Source organism: Buceros rhinoceros, unplaced genomic scaffold (assembly GCF_000710305.1).
Source record: "Buceros rhinoceros silvestris isolate BGI_N320 unplaced genomic scaffold, ASM71030v1 scaffold26704, whole genome shotgun sequence".
Taxonomy (NCBI): domain Eukaryota; kingdom Metazoa; phylum Chordata; class Aves; order Bucerotiformes; family Bucerotidae; genus Buceros; species Buceros rhinoceros.
This window is the reverse complement of record NW_010410409.1, coordinates 35773-54141: the sequence shown is the minus strand read 5'-3', so window position 1 is coordinate 54141 and position 18369 is coordinate 35773. Positions and strand designations below refer to the sequence as shown.

The following is an 18369-nucleotide window of genomic DNA, read 5'->3' as shown; positions in this document are numbered from 1 at the left end:
CATGGCTGGCGAACATAGACTCTTTCCCCATATTTTGTCAAAGAAAATCTAGATATTTTTGGAAGCTGAATGACATACTGGTGTCAGTTCTGAAACTGTTTAGAGTGAAAGGAAACGTGCTGTTCCAGTTTAAACAGTTCTTTATTTTCTCTTAAAAGGAGGTCAAAATCAAAACAAAACAGTTCAGAATTAGCTCTTGAAAATGTTTGCATTGAAATATATCAGCTTTAACAGATGATTGCTTTATGGTGGATTTTTTTTGGCTTATCGAAAGTGTTGATATTTCAACTCCTCACCCTGATACAGGGTGGGGGATTTTGCTGGAAATGTCAGTGGGTTGGGTTTTTTGTGTTTGTGCAGAGGCAAAATAATTTCCTCTTCAACCCATTTTAGAAATGAGAAATTAAAGGAAACGCTGTAGGATGCATTAGAAATCTATAAAAGCCTCTGGCTTCCAGCTTTACCTACTGAACATGGAATCAGACAATCCGTAATACAAATAGAGGGTATTTATATATGAAAGCGGAACAACTGCAGTGTGAACAATGTCCTCATCTGAACACTTCAAAACATACTGTCTACTTCAAGTGAGGACTCAAACCTCATTGTTAGTATCTCCTAGCAGTGCTCCCGTGCTGAATGCCGTTCGGGAGGAGGTGAACGCTGCAGCGCATACTCACACCGGGCCGTCCTTAGGTGTGTTATTTACTGTTACCGATGATTACCTCCTATTTGTGTCACATATTTACTACGTGATAGTAAGTGTGCTAGAAAGGTGTGTCGGTTAATGGGACCCGTAATCTCTGTGCTTGAAAAGCAGTGGTGAATTATCACTTCTTTGTTGGTTATGTCCTCCACTCTAGAACAACGTGAGCGGTTCCTCCGAGAGGAGAACCAGGTGATGTGAGTGTGCTGCAAAAGTGTTTTGGCCTGGTGGCTAAAGAACGTGAGCTTAGCAACCCAAATTCTGTTCCGGTGTAAAGACACGTTGTGTTTCTGTGCTCAGGCTCGCTGGGTAAGAAATGGCGCTATGGCCACTGTGAGGATAAAGCGCTAAGTGCTCTGCAGTTCTGGGGCACTGTTGGGGTGATGGGTCATACAAACACCTCAGCCCAGCGACAGACCAATGCCTGGGATTAAGCAGCAGTTTGTGGGTTTGGTGGTGGTGGTTTTAAACAGCATAACCAGGAAATGGGAGGACAAGGGACAGAGTGCCTCAACGGGGAGGCCACAACTCCTGGTCAGTTATGGGTGAGATCCGGGTGTGTTCCTTTTGCTCCCGCCTAGCTGACAGAGCTCAGTTGCCTTGCCTACCCTGTGTCTTGGTATTCTGATTTTTTTCCTGTCCCACGTGGAGTGCTAGCTCCTTCTTCATCCAGAGGCTCTGTGGTAATTCAACAGGAAGTTGCAGCAACACTCAAAAGTCAACAATTCCTCAGCCTTGTCTTTGAGATAGTCTCATAGAAGCGCCTTTAACCTTCAGGTTTGCAGATATTTCTTCACCTTGAGTCATTCTGTGAAATCATGGGAGATTTGGGCTAAAAGTCCTGCGGTTCTCCGGAAACGCAACTTCCTGCTCATTTGGCTTAAAGTGCCACCAGTCTCCCTTTTGCATAATTTCCCCTTTTGCTTCATCATGTATCATGCTTAAATTTTTGGCATTTCAAGATGACTTTGGATAGCTCTAGTAAGGAAGAAACATCTCTTTCAAGGAAGATGACAAGGTACTTCTTGTAACATGTACAAGTATGTTCTGAAAACCCCACAACTTACGTGATTTCGCCCTGAATTATTAAAAAAGCACTGAATTTCAATTATTCCATGATATTTGCATCTAAATTAGTTCCAGAGGAGGAGGCGAAAGCTGGGAGCAGGTCATTGCAAAGGAGGGGTTCTGCAGTGGGGTGTATGGTCCAGCCTGAGTGTTCTTTGTATATTCGCTTCCCCTTCTGCCACACGGTGATAAGCACAGAATGTTCAGTGTTTATAGATATTTAAGCGTGATACAGAGCTCTGCATAATCTTTGTTAACAGCATCCAAACTTAGATAAAGGAGTCCCGCTTGTAGAAATCTCCTCACAAACGATCACGTCAGATATCCATGTTCTTTCTCGTGAGGTAGGAGGTGGAAATAGGTGGCTTTAATGGTCTCTTCAGACATCAGATCTGTGAAGTTATGCTCTCTCAAAGGGTAGCTGTGTTGGTAACATCCTGAACTTAAAAGCAATTAAGTATACTCAAGCTCAAATTCTCCAAAATTTTAAGATTCTTGAATTAAAGTGATTGCTGAAGGAGTTGGGTCTCAGTTTCTCAATGTCAGGAGCAGTATAGATACTTATCATTAGATTCAGAATATTATCCAGTATTATCATTCATCCGTGTGTAAACAGTATAATGGGCCATACACGAATCTGTTTGGGAAAGACGAAGCCTGGATTTGAGAGTTGTGAGCAAAGCTTAATACCAGCAAAAGCTGCCAACATCAAAGACTTGTGGAGTCCTTCAGTAACAGAGTCAGTTAATGACGCTCATGAAGGTGAGATTCATATCAGTGGAATGTGTGAATGTGGATCGTTCATGTTTTGAATGAAAGGAAAACTGTCATTGCCATTTCCTTCGAACGACCACACTGATGGATCCAACCAGCAGTGCAGTCCTTGGTGCAGGAGAATGGGCGCAGCTGGTAAAGTGGTTGCCACCAATGTCTGGCCAGCATGGCTGAGTCCCTTCTGGAATTTCCATTTGCAATTCTGGAACTGCAGGAAAAAGGTCTCTCCTTGCTGTGTGTTTCCTGGACATGGGACAGTAGGACTCCAGGATGCTGTGAGATGGGGCTGATGCAAGTTCCCTCCTTGCTTTAACAGAGAATTAAAGCCCCACAGGGAGACTTCGCTGTAGCAAAACTCAAGGTCACATATGTTCTTCAGCTTTCAACACAACTGTTCCTCCCTGGTCACAGCTCTGACTGTTTTAGCTTAAGTGGCTTAGCTGGTAGATGTGGTGTCTGGGACTTAGGAATCTGAAACAAAAGCCACGTTGCATGAGGAGCTCCTTCAAGTGGAGTCTATTGAATTGCTACGGTTAAGAATATAAAATGTTTTTAGATGGCCCTAACCTACCTGGTAGGCAAATTGCTATGTCACCGGAGATAAAATCCTTTCCTTTCTGCATGTGTAAATTTGTAATGTGTTAAAATGAAGACGCTATTGCTGTTTAAAATTTAATTTAAAAAAATTTCTTTGAGAAACCTTTTAAGTGGGATCTTTGATTATTCCAGTAAGCTAATGCTTCATTTGTCTCCTGGTAGTGCCATGACTATGATGGGCCACTACCCAGTCGCACGGTACTTGGCTGAGCTGGAGGAGAGCAAGCAGCCAGAGGTCTTCCCAAGAACGCGTTCAGGCTTTTGTACAACCGAGAGCCTTGACCCTGTGCTGGGCCTGTGGGAGCTGGCAGCTTGTCCCTGTGCTCATCTCACAGCAGCAAGAGGTGAAGTCAATGTGATAAATCATTTACAGTAATGTCACATGCCGGTGTCATAATGCTTTGAACTAGAACAGAATAAGAAATGAAGGAGAGAGAGAAGAAAAACTATTTCACGGAAGTTGTTTCAAATGTCAAAGTCATTTAGTTTCAGAAATAATAATTTAATTGTTCTTTCCAAAACTTCCTGAGAATACAGAAATACATTTGACACCTGTGCGAGTAAAAAGAAAAAGGCAGCATGTTTCTCATTTCTTCCTTTGCTGTCTCTCCTTTCCCCCTAGTTGAGTAGCTTGTATTCCAGCATCTCCCTGAGCACCTCTTACACATGCGATTTTTTTTTTTCCATTTCTCTTTGTTATTGTATGCGTTTGGAAACATGGAAAAGTAAAAGGTGATAAAAATCACCTTTCTATTACAGTAAGGAGAGGTGAGAGCAGGTAAAGGTAAACAAAAAGCATTTAAAAACTTCGTGCTTTTGTGATTTCTCTCCTCTGAAACGGCAGAGTGTATTGTCTGGGGGCAGCAGTGCACTCCTGGAAGATGTATGAGCTGAAGGACTGCGGCCAGCGGTGGTCTTCATACACAACAACAATGCTATTCGGGCTGCTGCTTATTTCCACTTCTTCTCCTGCCCTGATACGGCGTTGCTGCCTCGCATGTTGGTGACCTGCAAAAAGTCATTTTCCATGTCTAAGCCTCTTTGTGGCACCGCGTGACAGTTCTGGCTCGTTGGGGTGCGTGAAGCAGCGTTACCATAAGCACGTTGCGGTGGGGCTGCTGTGGTCTTCCCGCAGTGCTGTAGGGATGGCGCTGCACTCTGCAGCTTCGATTGTGGGATGTTTGGGTGGATCATAGTTAAACATGATTCTTCAAGAAAAAGAGGGTTTCTGGGGGTGAAAAGGCAAGTTTGAAGCTTTATGTTTGCCTTGCTTTGTTGATGTTGGAGAGAAGCTGTACATGCAGCTGTTTAGGGGTAAACCGATGTACCAGGACAGTTCTGCCTTTGCTCTGATTCATGGATTCCTTTTCCATAGTTACCTGATTCCATCTTTTATTTGTCTCTGAATTTTTTGGCTTCAAAACCCTGAAGGTCAACCTTAGCTTTAAGAAGGGAAGAGAGAATAGCTGAGAGGGAGGGGGGAGGCGGAGGAGCAGCCGTTTCCTACTGAGTGGTGCTTTGTGAGCTCCTTTTCTCTCCGAAACTGCTGCTGTGGGTTAGGGCCAGACTGTGGATTTCACTCTTCTTCTGCATAAAAATGACTGAAATAAGTAGGTCTGTGGACTGAGAGATGAGTACGGTTTGTGCAAATTAACTGCAAGAGTATGGCTAGAGTGTAACTCGCCTCTGTGTTAGGTGAGCTTAGGGCAGTTCTGTGAGCGATAAACTAGGCTTAATTTTGACATTAAAGCTCATTAGCACCTGGAGTCTGTCCTTTCCCTCCTGCCTGCTGCTGCATTTGGGTTGTCGCTGCCCTAATGAGTTCCCTGCAGCCGAAGAGTGTGACCTACCATTGGCGCTGGAGGTGGCAGGAAACCTTTGTATCCTGCCTAGTTGTTCCTGACAGCAGAGAAGCTCTGAATGTCTGATCTTAAAACTTGAAAACTAAAAGGAGAAGAAAGAGAAATGTACTGTTTTGTTTAACACCTGTCACTAAGCCCATACCTTCGCTTTTGGCTGTTTGTCCACAGAGCTCAAGTGCATTGTGAGGTTGGTCCAACTCAAGCAAAACCTGTGACTAGTTACTCCATGATCATAAAATAGGTCATGTAGGCTATGAGCTCGTGCCAGGTCTGTTTGAGCCATGAAAATGAGCCACTAAAGATCCTTTTACTGCTGGAAAGGAAGTTTAGCATCCTGCATGGTGCCCTTCGCTAAGGTAGGGAGCTGTTGCAGCGTGCTCTGTGAACAAAAAAGGAAGGAATGGGAAGGAATTGAGTTGTGCAGCAGCCCCTGTGGATTAATTCATTGAAGCATGTTTCTCCTTCTGTGCATAAGGGTGAAGTTGCTCCTTTGGAAACGTAAACGGATGATCTTGCTCTGGAAAGGCCGTATGGAGGCGGCAGCCTTCTGGAGGCCTGGAGCAGAATGCTTGTTTGCTTTTGTGCTCGGAGGTGATGATTAGAGTTTGCCCCAAGGAGTTTACCAACAGGGACCAAGCTGAGGAGATGGACAACAGCCAGAAGTGGGAGGTGGTACATGGAGAGGCTGAGAGGAAGCCTGTGCTGCAGCTAAGACAGAGCCCCGACCGTTTTTGGTGTTGTGGTTCAGAGCTGCTGTAGAGCCAGGCCCGTTCTTGGGAGGAGACAGCGTGGTAGAGCCAAGAGAAAAGCATCTCCCCCCACACACACACACCCTTTTTTTCTTCTGTCCTGTGGTGGTGTTTTTTGGGGGTTTTTTTGGGGTGGGATTTTTTTGTTTTTGTGGCAGGCTGTGCAAGTGAAATTCCCTGGTGGGTATTTATCAGATCTAGGGGCAAAAGAAGGGCAGTAAGACTCTCCTCTGCATTCAAATTCTCGCTAACAATTTCTCCTACCAGAGATACCATTTCCATGTTTATTTACCACAGGAATGTGTTGTTACTTTCAGTTATTTCACTGCCTTTTACTCTTCATATTTACCTTCTGAGTCAGCTTTCCAATTTGATTTTTAATCTTAAATAATGTGCCAACAAGTGGTAACTGGCACAGAGTCAGCAGTATGGCATGTATTAACCTTGGGTAGAGTGTGAACGACATCAGCACAATGGCCTTCACCTTCCCAGCAGATAAAGAATGAATCTGTGTTTCCTGTGCTTCTCTCAATTCTTTTTGCGCTATGGAAATGTAGAGAGAAATAAGTATTAATTCATCCATGCCGTTGAGGTAACTGCTGGGAGCCCAGCGGATGGTGTTAGTCTTCCCCAGGGTTTGGGAGCTTTCTGTTGCCGGCAGTTTGGGGAGCATTACTGCGGCATCGGCGGTGTGCCGGGTAAAGCCGGTGTGACACACTTATATTTTGAACTTATGTAGTGGAGTAGGAGCTGGTTTAGACTTGAACCCAAGACCAGAACCCCAGCTGGTCTTTCTCAGCAGGCTCTGTTAACATCCCCTTGGTGTCTGGGAAACAGATAGGCAGGAATTCCCCTGTTCCTGTTCTTCAGCCTAGCTTTAGGCTTTCTGTTTGTTTCCTCTTTTGTTTGAAAGCAGTCAGGGATGATGTGTGAGAAATCCAAGACCTGCCATGTTGAACTTTTTTCCTTTAAAGGCATTACCAGTGTTAGGGATGGCCTTTTCAATAGCAGCGTTCTTTTCTGGGGGGAAAGCGTAATAGAAAATGCTGGGTATTACAGCAGATTTAATGTTGCTCAGAGCTTCCTCTGTTGAATACCTTCCCTTAGATGAAGAACATGTGTTTGAAACTGCTCATCTAAATGTAAGTCCTACCTTACAGATGGTCCTTAATACAAGGGTTGTGTTTATCCAAAGGCTGTGCCTGGAGTGATGGGTATGATTGAAAGCTGCTGCAAGGGGCAGGGTCAATGGCATTCTTAACGGAGCAACAGAAAGCCCCACTAATTTGTAAGTTTTAGACTCCAGGGGACCCTTTGTCTGCTGTGAAGCTGTAACAAGCATTTCTAATCTCTTTTACCATGGATGTTGGCATTGCATTAAAGTATGATTACAGGATTAAGTACCTTGTATGCCCAGGGAGCTGGGCGCAGTGGGCTGGTGTTTCTGCAGTGCTCCATGTCACCAGCAGAGCCTCCAGCCTGATTCATGACACTGCAGCCAAGGAAATGCTGCTGCTGCTTACGCAGAGTTGCCACCGAGCTCTTGGCAGTCTGGAGGAGCCACGGAGCACAGTGGGAGTCTGGAATAGGAGGAGGTCTCAGGTCACTGCCCTTAAGACTCGCTGGTGGAGAAGCGAGCTGACAGCTATGTTAGACATGGTGGACACGCCAGCTGCCACAGCTTCCCTGAGATGAGTCTTGGAGACTAAGTGGTGGTTTCCACCATGTGCTGCTGAGCGTTTCCCCTCGTAAGATAGATGCCTATTGATGGGTCACCCGCCTCTGGGTCACCAAGCTGCCTGCAGGGTGTTTTCAGTGGGCTTTCACTGAACCTGAGGACAGAGCTGTGATGCACAGAGGAAGGTGAGTGGCTCTCAGGAAAATGCAGAGCCGTGAGCCGTGAGGAACATGTGTACTATCCAGTGTCAGAGTATTAGACTCCTTTCAGCTGCAAGTCCAAAGAGAACCCGCAAACCCAGACAGCCCAAGGTGGGTGTTTTCATCCTCAATCAGAACGGAACGCAAGAAGCATTTAAACCTGCTCTGCTTACCAGGACAGAGTTCAGAATATGGAAAAACAAAGCCCAATTAAAGCAGGAGCCTTGAAGATAGGAGACAAAGAGCTGGTGTGTCCTTCCAGCCGTTGCTTCTTGTGTTTGTTCTCAAGGGTGGAGTTCCATAATTGTACTACTGAATTCAAGGGTATTTAGCAATGTTTAACAGTGTCAGCTTGGTCATGATAGATGGTATTGAGACTTCGTGTCATATTCTGACTCAAATGAGTTGTTTTGGGTTGGAACGGATGTTGGATTATATTCTCTCAGTGTGGTGATTTATTCAGCCATAAAGTGGAACCACCAGCTCCATGGAAACAAATCCAGCTTGGTAAGAAACGTGCTAAGAAATGCAATTTTCAGATTCCCAGATTTAAAAGTAATAATAATAATTCATAGCAGAGTCTTTGCTACACAGCACATGCCATAGCAGTGTTAGTCCTCTGTGGTCCGGTCTTAGGGAGAGCAAGTAATTTGTGTGGAATTACAGTATTTAAATGCTTTAGGTACTGTGTCTTCTAACAGGAACCCCTCTCATTGTATTCAAGAGAAAGAGTCTGCTCTCAGAAAACACCAGTTTGTTGAAAGGGAAATTTTTTACAGAAACAGATCTGTGCTAGGAAAGCTTGTTTATCTGGTCTGGGATGGAATTGGACCTGGGAAAACATTACCAAGAGAACGAGTAGTGAGGTCTGTCACCTTGGGCATAGGTTTCTCCTTGAGCCCACATCCCCGTACCATGGAAATAGGAGGCTTTTGTTGGTCACTGGGTGGGTGCTGCTTTTTGTCCTTTCTCATAATTTTGGAAAGGTTCCGCTTTTATTCTCAGAAATAATTCAACCAAATCTCAAAATCTTACGTGTTTTTTTAGGACCGAATTTTTGTTTTCTGGCCAGCTGTATTTATGTGCTTAGAAATGCAAGTCCTTTGCCTTGTTTAAACAAGAGTTAATGAAAACCTTTAAATGGCTTGGCAGCCATACAGTCTATGTCTTGGATACAATAGTCAGCTTGTGTTCAGTCCGAAGTTAATGGACATCTGGGGCAGTTTCTAGGTGGCTGTCAGACAGAAAGCCATTTCTGGACATTTTGGGAAAGGTTTAAATTAAGAGTGCTGCTCCCCTCCTCCCCCAATAACTTTCCCTTTAAACAGAATCTTTGTTTTATGCAGTTATTACTATTCTTCCTCAGCTTTCCCTTTTCCAGGATTTTTTCCAGCAAGCAAAAGGAGCACAATTGCAAACATACTCAAGACATTGCTAACCCTTGTGTAATTTAAAGAGGATATTAGTATTTTGTTGAATAAATGATAGTAGACGGGATCTTGCTTTGGAACTAAAAAGCTCTTCAGCTCCAGACTTCCAGAGGGCATCCCCTGCCCCGGCAGGGTAGCTGCTAGGAGAGCTTATCCTGTTAGAGATGCTGAAATGTTTTGATGATGAGTGAAAACGGTGCTGTTTAAACATTACCTTCCTTTCTCATGCCAGAGTCCTGCTCGGTGGAGGAGGACACAGAAAGAGTTTGAATGTGAGGCTGGTTGCTTTGGTTCTGATCTGGTGTTTGAATTGCAGTGTAATTGCCCGTGTGGTGTTCTGCAGCTGAAGTTTTCCCTAGGTCTGGACAAACCTGTCTTGGTAAAAGGGCATGTTTTTATTCCTGGGGCCCACGCTGGGTGCTTGAGTCCCTCCAAAGGAGCCATTTCTCGGTTGGAGAGGCACTAACTAAAGGTTAGTGTGTTACAGGGCGCAGTTCAGATGGGCAGCTAATGGATTTGTGCCACCCTTCACCACTGCCTGGGGTTTCATTTGTGCCAAGGCTGAAGTATTGAGTGACAGACTTGTCACAGTTCAGCCAAACCATCCTGCAGCCTGCCAAGGCTTTGTAGTTTTGTTACGCTTGGGAGCTCTTTCATATTTATGTGGGCTGATGCAGCGCTACATGTCCCTTCCAACAGATCATCACCGAGATGGGAAGGTTGTTGGCAGCTTGTGGCTCTTCAGTTCTAAAATCAACCATTGCTCTCAGCTTCAGTCTCTTGTATTGGTAAACAAAAACAGGGCTGGACATACTTTTGAAGAGTTCATCTTCAGACTAGTCAGTCAGTAGTTTGTAAGGGGAGAAGTGGCTCAGCTTAACTGAAACGTGCCTCTACCCAGGACTCATACCCAAAAATAATTAGGTACAAGTAAATGATTCTAGTGCAGAGATAAGGCATGTTTGAACCACAGATATCTTAGTTTTATCATCTGCTTGTTAATGATAGTACAATAAAGTAATTTTACATTTCCTGCAAGTATGTTTTTATCTACCACATTTAAGATAACACATCAGATGGCGAAATGCAAGTTGTGAATTTCCAGTAGGTTTGATTAAAACCAAGCTCCCCTTAACTGTACTGGGTTTTCTATTTTCGTTTGAACTTGTCTAATGGTGTGTTTGCACGTGGTGCTTTCAAATCCTTAGGTACATGTTGCATATATGAACTGTGGTGTCCAGGGTCACAGGCGGAAAGCAGCATTTGCAGGAAAACCCATAATCCTACCTGCCTGCACAATACATTCCTTTGACCCTTGTTGAGAACAAGGAAGTAATTATAGTTGGAGACATATGAGAAAGAAGGTAAAAATTTTAGTCGGAAATGGAGGTGGTTTCCCACGTCAGCCTCCAGCTGATCTGAATCCCATCATTTTCCCGAGTGCTGGACATTCTCGCTGGATGAGTTCTCAAGTCAAGGATTTTGCCTCGAGAGCTTTGTTTAGCAGCTGCATTCCAGGCTGGGAATGCCTGAGAAACGCTGTGGCATCAGCACCTCCAACAAAGCCTTAGCAAATACAAGGGGGTTGTCTGCTACCAGATGTGTGTCCAGCTCTGAGAGAAGACTGTCTTCCTAGGTTTCACCCAGTATTTAAAACTGTACTTAACCCTTTTACTATAGCAGATTAACCACAAGTACTTGGGATAGGTATTTTTGGAAAGCTTTTACTAAAGCCGTTTGCTAACTTCAGTAGAATTTGGATACAACCTCTATTGATAAATGTCCTATCTCTTTTCCAGGATTCAAATCTTTCAATACACACTGATAATCCAGACCTGACACCGTGTTTCCAGAACACCATCCTAGCATGGATCCCCAGCATTTATCTGTGGAGTGCATTACCCTTTTATCTTCTCTACCTAAAGCACAACAAAAGAGGGTACATTGTGCTGTCCATGTTGAGCAGGTTCAAGACGGTAAGATCTTTGCGGTGCTCCACAAGTAATGTGTAATTTTGCATTTGTTAGTGTTAGTTTGGTATCCAAGTGAATGTGGCAGTAGGGTTTAAACAAAATTCCTGCCGATTTATTGGGGAATTGAAGAACTTGCTTGTCAGAAACAACAGTGTAGGTATAGATTTCTGAGGAAGGCTACCAAAGGATAACTTGTCTGTCAGGAAATCCATCCTGCAAGCCCACCTTTCTGGGTACAGACAGGAGCTGATTGCTCTGCAGGAGAGAGTTCACCCCTTTGATGAGCCAAAACTATGCTGCTTCACCCTTACTTAAGCTTCAAACCACTGAAAGCTGTGAAACAAAGACATTAAGGTAGGTCTAGTAGGAATCTAGTCTCATTAGGAAAGTAAACACAAGAAGCTATTTCTTTTCAAGCCACTCTACCCACCCTATGTGATTTCATCTACATCTTGTGCTTAAGAGATGGCTGGTGTCAACAGCACCTCTGGTTTATGAATGACTAGGTCTAAGGAAAGTGAGCAAGTCACTTGTTATAGGTCATGAGAGAACCGGGGTTATTCCTGGAGAACAATTCCAGGCTTCTGCTTTAGGGCATGTCTGCCTTTAACCTGGATCTGCCTGTGTTTCCAATCAAAGCTGAACAGTATAGGAAGAACCCCTCTAAATATGTTAGTCTTTCTACTGGTTGTGTTTGCAAACCCCTCAGAAAGCAGTAGCGAGGAGATGCTTGATTTGAGTGGTGGGCTGGTTCCGTTAGCCTGACTGCAGCTGATCATCGCAGCAGTGTTCTGTTTGCGCAGCTTTGTCTTGCTGGGAGCCTGTGATCATGATGGTTTTTCTGTCACGTCCCTGGAGATGAGTTTACCAAATGCTATGTCTGTTTGACTGCTTTCAGCTCTTCGGTGTCCTGCTGTGGTGCGTGAGCTGGGCAGATCTCTTCTACTCTTTCCACGAGCTCCTGCAGAACAGAGCACCTCCTCCAGTCTATTTTGTAACTCCGCTCGTCGTTGGCATCACTGTGGTTCGTAGTTGTTCCTGTTCATTGTGATCAACAAGAATAACTCTTTCTTAGACAGACTAAGGAGGAAAAGCGTTCCTTGGCATTCATTGCCTTGCCCTCGCTCTTTTAACTGCATTATTAGGACTTGTATTACTGAAGGAAATTTTGCTTACCAAAAAGGCTGCAGTTACAGGTATCTCTCCCATGTAGATTCATATTAAATTAAAATCTTTATAATGGAGAGATTGTTCTGCCTCCCACCTTGTTCCCATCTCTCCAGGCTTGTGATCCAGGTGTGTATTTGGATATGACTTTGCCTAAATGGGGAGATAGGACAAAGCATGACCTGTGCATTGTTCAGTATTGTATTAGGCTTTATAAAACTGTTCTGTTGTTGGTTGTTCCTCCATTAAACAGAAACCAAATTTGCTTTGCCTGGGATGACAAATGGACTTGTGGCTCTTGTATGAAAAATGAAGCAGTAAAATTTGCCCATTAAGTTTTTAATTCCTGTGGTTAGATTTTTTAATTACATCTTGTTTTCTAGATGAGCCATGATTGTCCATCTGCACTGGAGAAATGACAGCTCTTCCATTTTTTAAAATGTTTGTGGCTAATAACTGATTGTGCCTAGCCCTAGGTACAAAGTCGGCTTTAAAAATTGGATTCCGGAGATGAGTCTCTGAAAACAGTAAAAACAAATTATTTCATAATGTTATTCACGGCTTTCCTTAGATGGAGGAGGTTTTGCCATTGTCTTCTGTGAAGTTATGATGGGGCTCCGTTTCAAACAGGTCCTTTTGTCAGTGACGACTAATAGCCGCCAACTGAGAGTGTGAATAAGGGGAGCAGTGGGACGGGGTTGTGTTCACATGTTCCTGTATTTCCTTTGCAGCTCTTAGCTACATTGCTTATTCAGTATGAAAGACTGAGAGGAGTTCAGTCCTCTGGAGTGCTCATTATCTTCTGGTTTTTGTCTGTGCTCTGTGCTGTGGGGCCTTTCCGGTCTAAGATCGTGACTACAACAGCTCAGGTAACACACCATCCTTGTTAGCACCTGGAGAATGGCAAATGTAGCATTAACATCTCTCTGTAAGGAAAGAATCAGCAAGTCTGGAGTGAGATCCCAGCTTTTGCCAGAGAGAAAGAGGAGTTTGGTTCCGCTGCCTTGGTTCAGACTTGTGTAACTTAAAGAGAAATGGGAGTTCTCATGCAGTGTGAAAAAGCAGATTTTGCTTAGCCCAGGGTTATGCTGGAACCCTGATAGACACACGAGGGCTGTCCCAGCACTGTGTGTGTATATAGAGATAATAGAACAGACTCTTTTTAATTTTTTTTCTCCTTCCCGTTTCCCTTTTACAACCCCCTTTCCCTGCCATGCTTAAATAGGGATGGGTAATAACTGGAGATGATGCATTGTAATATGCAATGTTCCTTTTTTGCTTAGGGAGCTTGGCCACATGACACAGCTCCATAGGCTCTTTTTTGTCAGCGCCTGATATGCTGAGGACAGCATTTTGACTCCAGCTGTGGCTGTAAATGGAGAACAGAAAGTTGGAGGGAGAGGAAAGGAACCTGGGCTGTTAAGATTCCTGTTTGAAAACATCGCAGGTTCTCCCACAGCAAGAAACGTTTTTCATGGAAACAAATTTGACTAAGTAGGGCAAAGCAGATTGCTGCAGTGATTAGATCATCAAAGGCTGGGAGCGAAAAGGAGTGTTTGAAAAACATTAAGGTGATTACTTCTCCTCAGTGAAATCAGCCTTGATCCCGTTCGGTGTTTTTTATATATACTTACTTTTTTGTAACTATTAGCAGCATTACCCTTCCAGCAAGAGTTTTGCTATACTAAGCTGTTGTAAATATTCCAGCAGAGATTGCATTAAACCTTAAATGACAGTCTGTGCAGGACTTCTTCAGAAAATAGCTGCTATCCTGGTGAGACCCTCTCAAACACCACTTAAAGTCAGTTTTAAAACTGTAGTAGTGGTGAATAAGTTCAAATATTGGACTATCATTGTCTGAATCCTTAATCAATTTAAAATCATGGGAGCAGAGCCTCAGAACAGGTATGGGAAATGTTTATGCTGTTCTTGCAGCTGCCCAGGACCAAATATTCTTTCTTTTGCATTTAAGGTTTAAACATTTTAAGTGAACGAGAACGTTCACAGCTACGTTAGAGGATGAAAGAGCTCTATAAGGGAGATACCCTCACTGCAAGAAGTTTTAACTTAACTGCGGACTCCGATCAGTAGGAGAGGGAATATCGCTAGAGCAGATGGAACTGTTATTATCCAATACAGTGGGTTTTTGCAGCTTCTTTTGAAAGTATGTAACACTGCTTGTCAGTGACAAGACACTAAAGTAAATGGATGTTCTCTGATCTGGGTTGACAGTTCCTACGCTTAAGACATATCTTGCAAGAACCCCTGGAGGTAATTTAAAAGGATGTCATGTAGCCCTGATTCCATAGAGTGTCTGCATGCAGCGAAGATGTATAAGCACTTTGAATTTGACATAATTTAATGAAAAGCTTGGAGATAAGCATGTTCTTAGGCACTTTACAGAGTACGTGCATGCTTTTGTAAGATGATTCCTGCTAGCAGCTACTTTGCAGTGTTCAGCTGTAGAGGAAGAAAGCAATTGCCAGAAGAAGCTGTGAAAAAGTCAGAGAGAGAGAGAGAGAGTGAGTGTGTGTGTGTATGTGTTGGGGGGGCTGGGAAGTACAGTAATAACAATTGTTTATTGTGTTTCTTTTTCCCTCTAGAGCCATGTAAATGAAAGGTTCAGGTTTACCACGTTTTACATCTACTTTGCTTTGATAATCACTGAGTTGATCCTTTCATGTTTTAAAGAAAAGCCTCCATTTTTTTCCCCTGTTAATACAGATCCTGTAAGTATTTTTACTTTGCCTTACAGCCTATTCCGTTTTACAGACTGTGTCATGTTTTGAGAGTTTCCCTGAGAATACTTGTGATTGAAAACAGCTTTGGATTGGCATCGAGATTGCAGTAGTTAGTGACCCCCTTGCAAAACACTGGGTATGGAGAGTAATATTGGGGTTTGAGGTTATTCTCCATGATACGTGCCATCAGTAATGACTGGAAGCTGCACAGTGAGAGCAGCTCCCCTCCTTGCTGCTTCATAGCCATTTAAATTACATTTATGAGCACTGAAGTGTGATATTAATTATTTCAAGGGCAGATTTTGTGGAGATGGTTGTCCACTTGCTTAACATTCATTCAGAGTTAGCTGAAGTCTATAAGGATGTCTTAATAAATGAGTTCTATATGTGGTGAGAATAGATATGGAAAAACATTAATAACAGAAGATATTAGTGGTGTCACAGGTTAAATTTCTTCTCCAATTCATTAAATGGTCTCTATAATTGAATTTGTGTTTGAACCAAGCTGAGAGAGAAGTTGAGCTCATTTCTTAAAATGAACATTTCAGAAGCTATAGAATGACATTTCACTTTGAAGGCAGTAGATGAAGCAATTTTTAAAAATAAAGAGTTTTGCATGACATGGGAAATTAAAGAAATCAATTTTATGTCTTGGTGGGACATAGGTACATACATGTAATAAACTATCTAATATACCATAACTGATCAAAATAGACTGTCTTCTTATTGAAGTAATGGTAAATGTCTTGCTTTATTTATTTTGGGTTTTTCCCCCCCATATCTTTACTATAGAATCCATGCCCAGAGTTAACTTCAGGCTTCCTGTCGAGACTGACATTTTGGTGGTTTACAAGGTGAGCTTCCCTTCTCAAGCTGTTGAACAGCTGACACCCCTGAACTCTGTGATACGTGTTGTACAGAGTTAGCAATACAGGGGTTTTTCCTCTGTAAGCACTTGATGTTGGGTGCTCCTTCACGAACAGTGGTGTCAGCACTTCTAGCGTTTGCTTTTTTCGAAACAGTTTTCAGAGTGCTCCTACTGGCCAAAGCTCTTCTCTGAAGAGTGGTGGCAACAACTGTGGCATGACTAATAGGGCACACAGCCTGACTGTGCTTGCCACGTGCTGGAGTTAAAACTAAACCAAGATGTGAGACTGTTCCACAAGATTGATTGTGGGAGCCTTTCACCCACCTGAGGATGCATTTTGTTTCCTGTTGAGGTTCACAGGTGAATGCTTTTATAGAAGGATGTTTTCTGTGCAAGAGGGCAAGTACACTGTGTTATGTGTACTAGTGACTCCCACCAGCTGATACTGCTCTCAAAGGTCGTGTCTATTAAAGATGCAAATTTGAGATTGGGCTTACTACTACTCCATGACAAAGAAGTAGAACAGCTGTTAAAGATCATGTTAAGAACCATATTTTCCTCAGTAGATGAGAGCGTTGAGCTCTTCATTCTTCCACCCTTGTGACTTCATTGACCTGGCAACAGCGCTGTCAAGTTGTATTTAGTGAGGGAGTGAGATCTTTTTAAACTTGCAGAGTTTTGAATGTTCAGCTTCCCCGTCGAGATTCTTGGCAACTAGATGTTTGTGTACCTTGACAAAATGCCTCTTACAGTTGAGAAACTGTAGTGTTCAGAGAAATCTGATTTTTCTTTGACTTAAGTGAGCTTCACTTCTGCTTCACTTTTGTTCACCTCTGACAGTTATTCCAGATGGACTTAGTTATTTTCACTTCTAAAGCTTCCCTGTTTTCATTTAATGCTTCTAGTAGTTGGTGTTTGTTGTCCCCTTTTCTGAAATGATGTTTTCAATAAAATACATGTAAGCAAAACTACATAATGTCCTCCTGAATTGCAGACGTCAGTATAAGGAACAAAGGGAGATGGAGGTATAGTTCTCATCCTTTCTGTGGAGATGCATCACCTTGCTTTTGTTGACTTAGTCCCAGCATTACTAGCAGCTTTAAGTACTATTAGCTGAAATGACTCGACTGTTTTTCTCCATACATACAGCATGGCTATTCTAGGGTACAAAAGGCCCCTCGAAGATAAAGATTTGTGGTCACTGAAGGAAGATGATACTTCAAAAATTATTGTGCAACAGCTAAGTGGAGAGTGGGACAAAGAAAAAGCAAAGTGCAAACAGTAAGTATGTGAACAAGTCTGCAAATGGTCTGAGTCGTTTCGATATTAATAAGCTGCTCATCCCGGAAAATGAGCCCATTAAAAATGGCACCTACCTCTTCAGCCTGTCTGCTCTTCTTTCATATTAACAGTCAAACGTGCTTATTTTAATATGTCTAGGCAGAGGCAAGCAGGAGCCTTCTGGGGCTTGTGTACCACCGACACGCTTTTTAACTAGGTGCTTAAAATCTGCAGGGGCAGGTAGAGCCGTCTACTGTGTGGAGAAGGGCTGAAGATGCATAAGCAGAAGAGATTGAGTTGGTTGAATTGTAGCAAATGAACAAGTGAGCTGGTAGATGTCTAGCCCCATAACTGCATCCCTCCAAGGCACAATAAACCTCATCATCCTCATCGCAAGTTTTTTGGCCTTACGCTGTTTTTAGCCTTAAGGCTCTTAGCAGTGAGCAACTCTTCACTTCCTAGCAGTAAAGGTATGAAACTCTAAAACATGTGAAAGGCAGGAGGGGAAGAGATATCTCACTTTTAAGGGCTGACCCTACTCCTGTTGCTTAGAAAGTCAGCAGCAAAATTCTCAGGGATGGAAATGGGATGAGGGCAAGAACTTGCACATAGTGACATCCATGCTGGAGAGGATATCCTTTTTATTGCATATTCTGTCCTAATCTTATCTTAAGAAATTATCTATTGTGCAACTGTATTTCCTTCTCCCACTGGTTAGTGTCCAAAACGTTTCCAAACAAATAGATGTGATAATAGTGTGTTTCAGATGAAAAATGTCAATAAGGAGGAGGCCTGCGCTTCCATTTCCTTTCATTGCGGAGATTTCTTCTCCATGTGGCAGCTTTCCTCTGTTCTCTTCTGTGTGTATCCTTGCCAAATTGGAAAGACCTATTATGTGATAATATTAGGAGGGAGTTGTAAGGTTCTTGGCAAGGCTAAATATGATGTGGAGGGTTCTACTTCACAGCTAAAATTTGAAAGGTTTCCAGCACTAACACCAGCAGCTTGTCCTCTAGTGCTCTGTGTGCATGTGTGTTGTGGTTTTACTTTGGGTTTATTTGTTTTCTTAATGTCTCTGTTTTTATGGGGTGGAATAACGTACATTGTCTGGTTCTGGTCTTTTGCTGCACAGACATAAATCTTACTGCCTCAGGCTTCTCTATAGTAAGAGCACAGCCTTTGTGCAGAAGTGCCTGGGGTCCAGGAAAACTTCTGCTAGGAAACCAGAAACGGTGCCTGGAGTTTTGTCATGGGATTCATTGCCTTTTGGAAGTT

The 18369-nt window shown here is 43.1% G+C and overlaps 1 protein-coding gene across 1 annotated transcript in view; it reads left to right on the top strand.

The window, feature by feature from the left end:
* The first annotated feature begins 10869 nt into the window (after positions 1 to 10869).
* ABCC3 (ATP-binding cassette, sub-family C (CFTR/MRP), member 3) overlaps positions 10870 to 18369 on the top strand; it is a 33459-nt gene continuing 25959 nt past the window's right edge. Inside the window, exons 1-6 of the mRNA XM_010135618.1 lie at positions 10870 to 11040; positions 11936 to 12061; positions 12936 to 13073; positions 14808 to 14933; positions 15738 to 15799; positions 16963 to 17094. Coding sequence (XP_010133920.1) covers positions 11020 to 11040; positions 11936 to 12061; positions 12936 to 13073; positions 14808 to 14933; positions 15738 to 15799; positions 16963 to 17094 — 605 coding nt within the window. The 5' untranslated portion in view covers positions 10870 to 11019. The remainder of the gene's footprint in view (positions 11041 to 11935; positions 12062 to 12935; positions 13074 to 14807; positions 14934 to 15737; positions 15800 to 16962; positions 17095 to 18369) is intronic.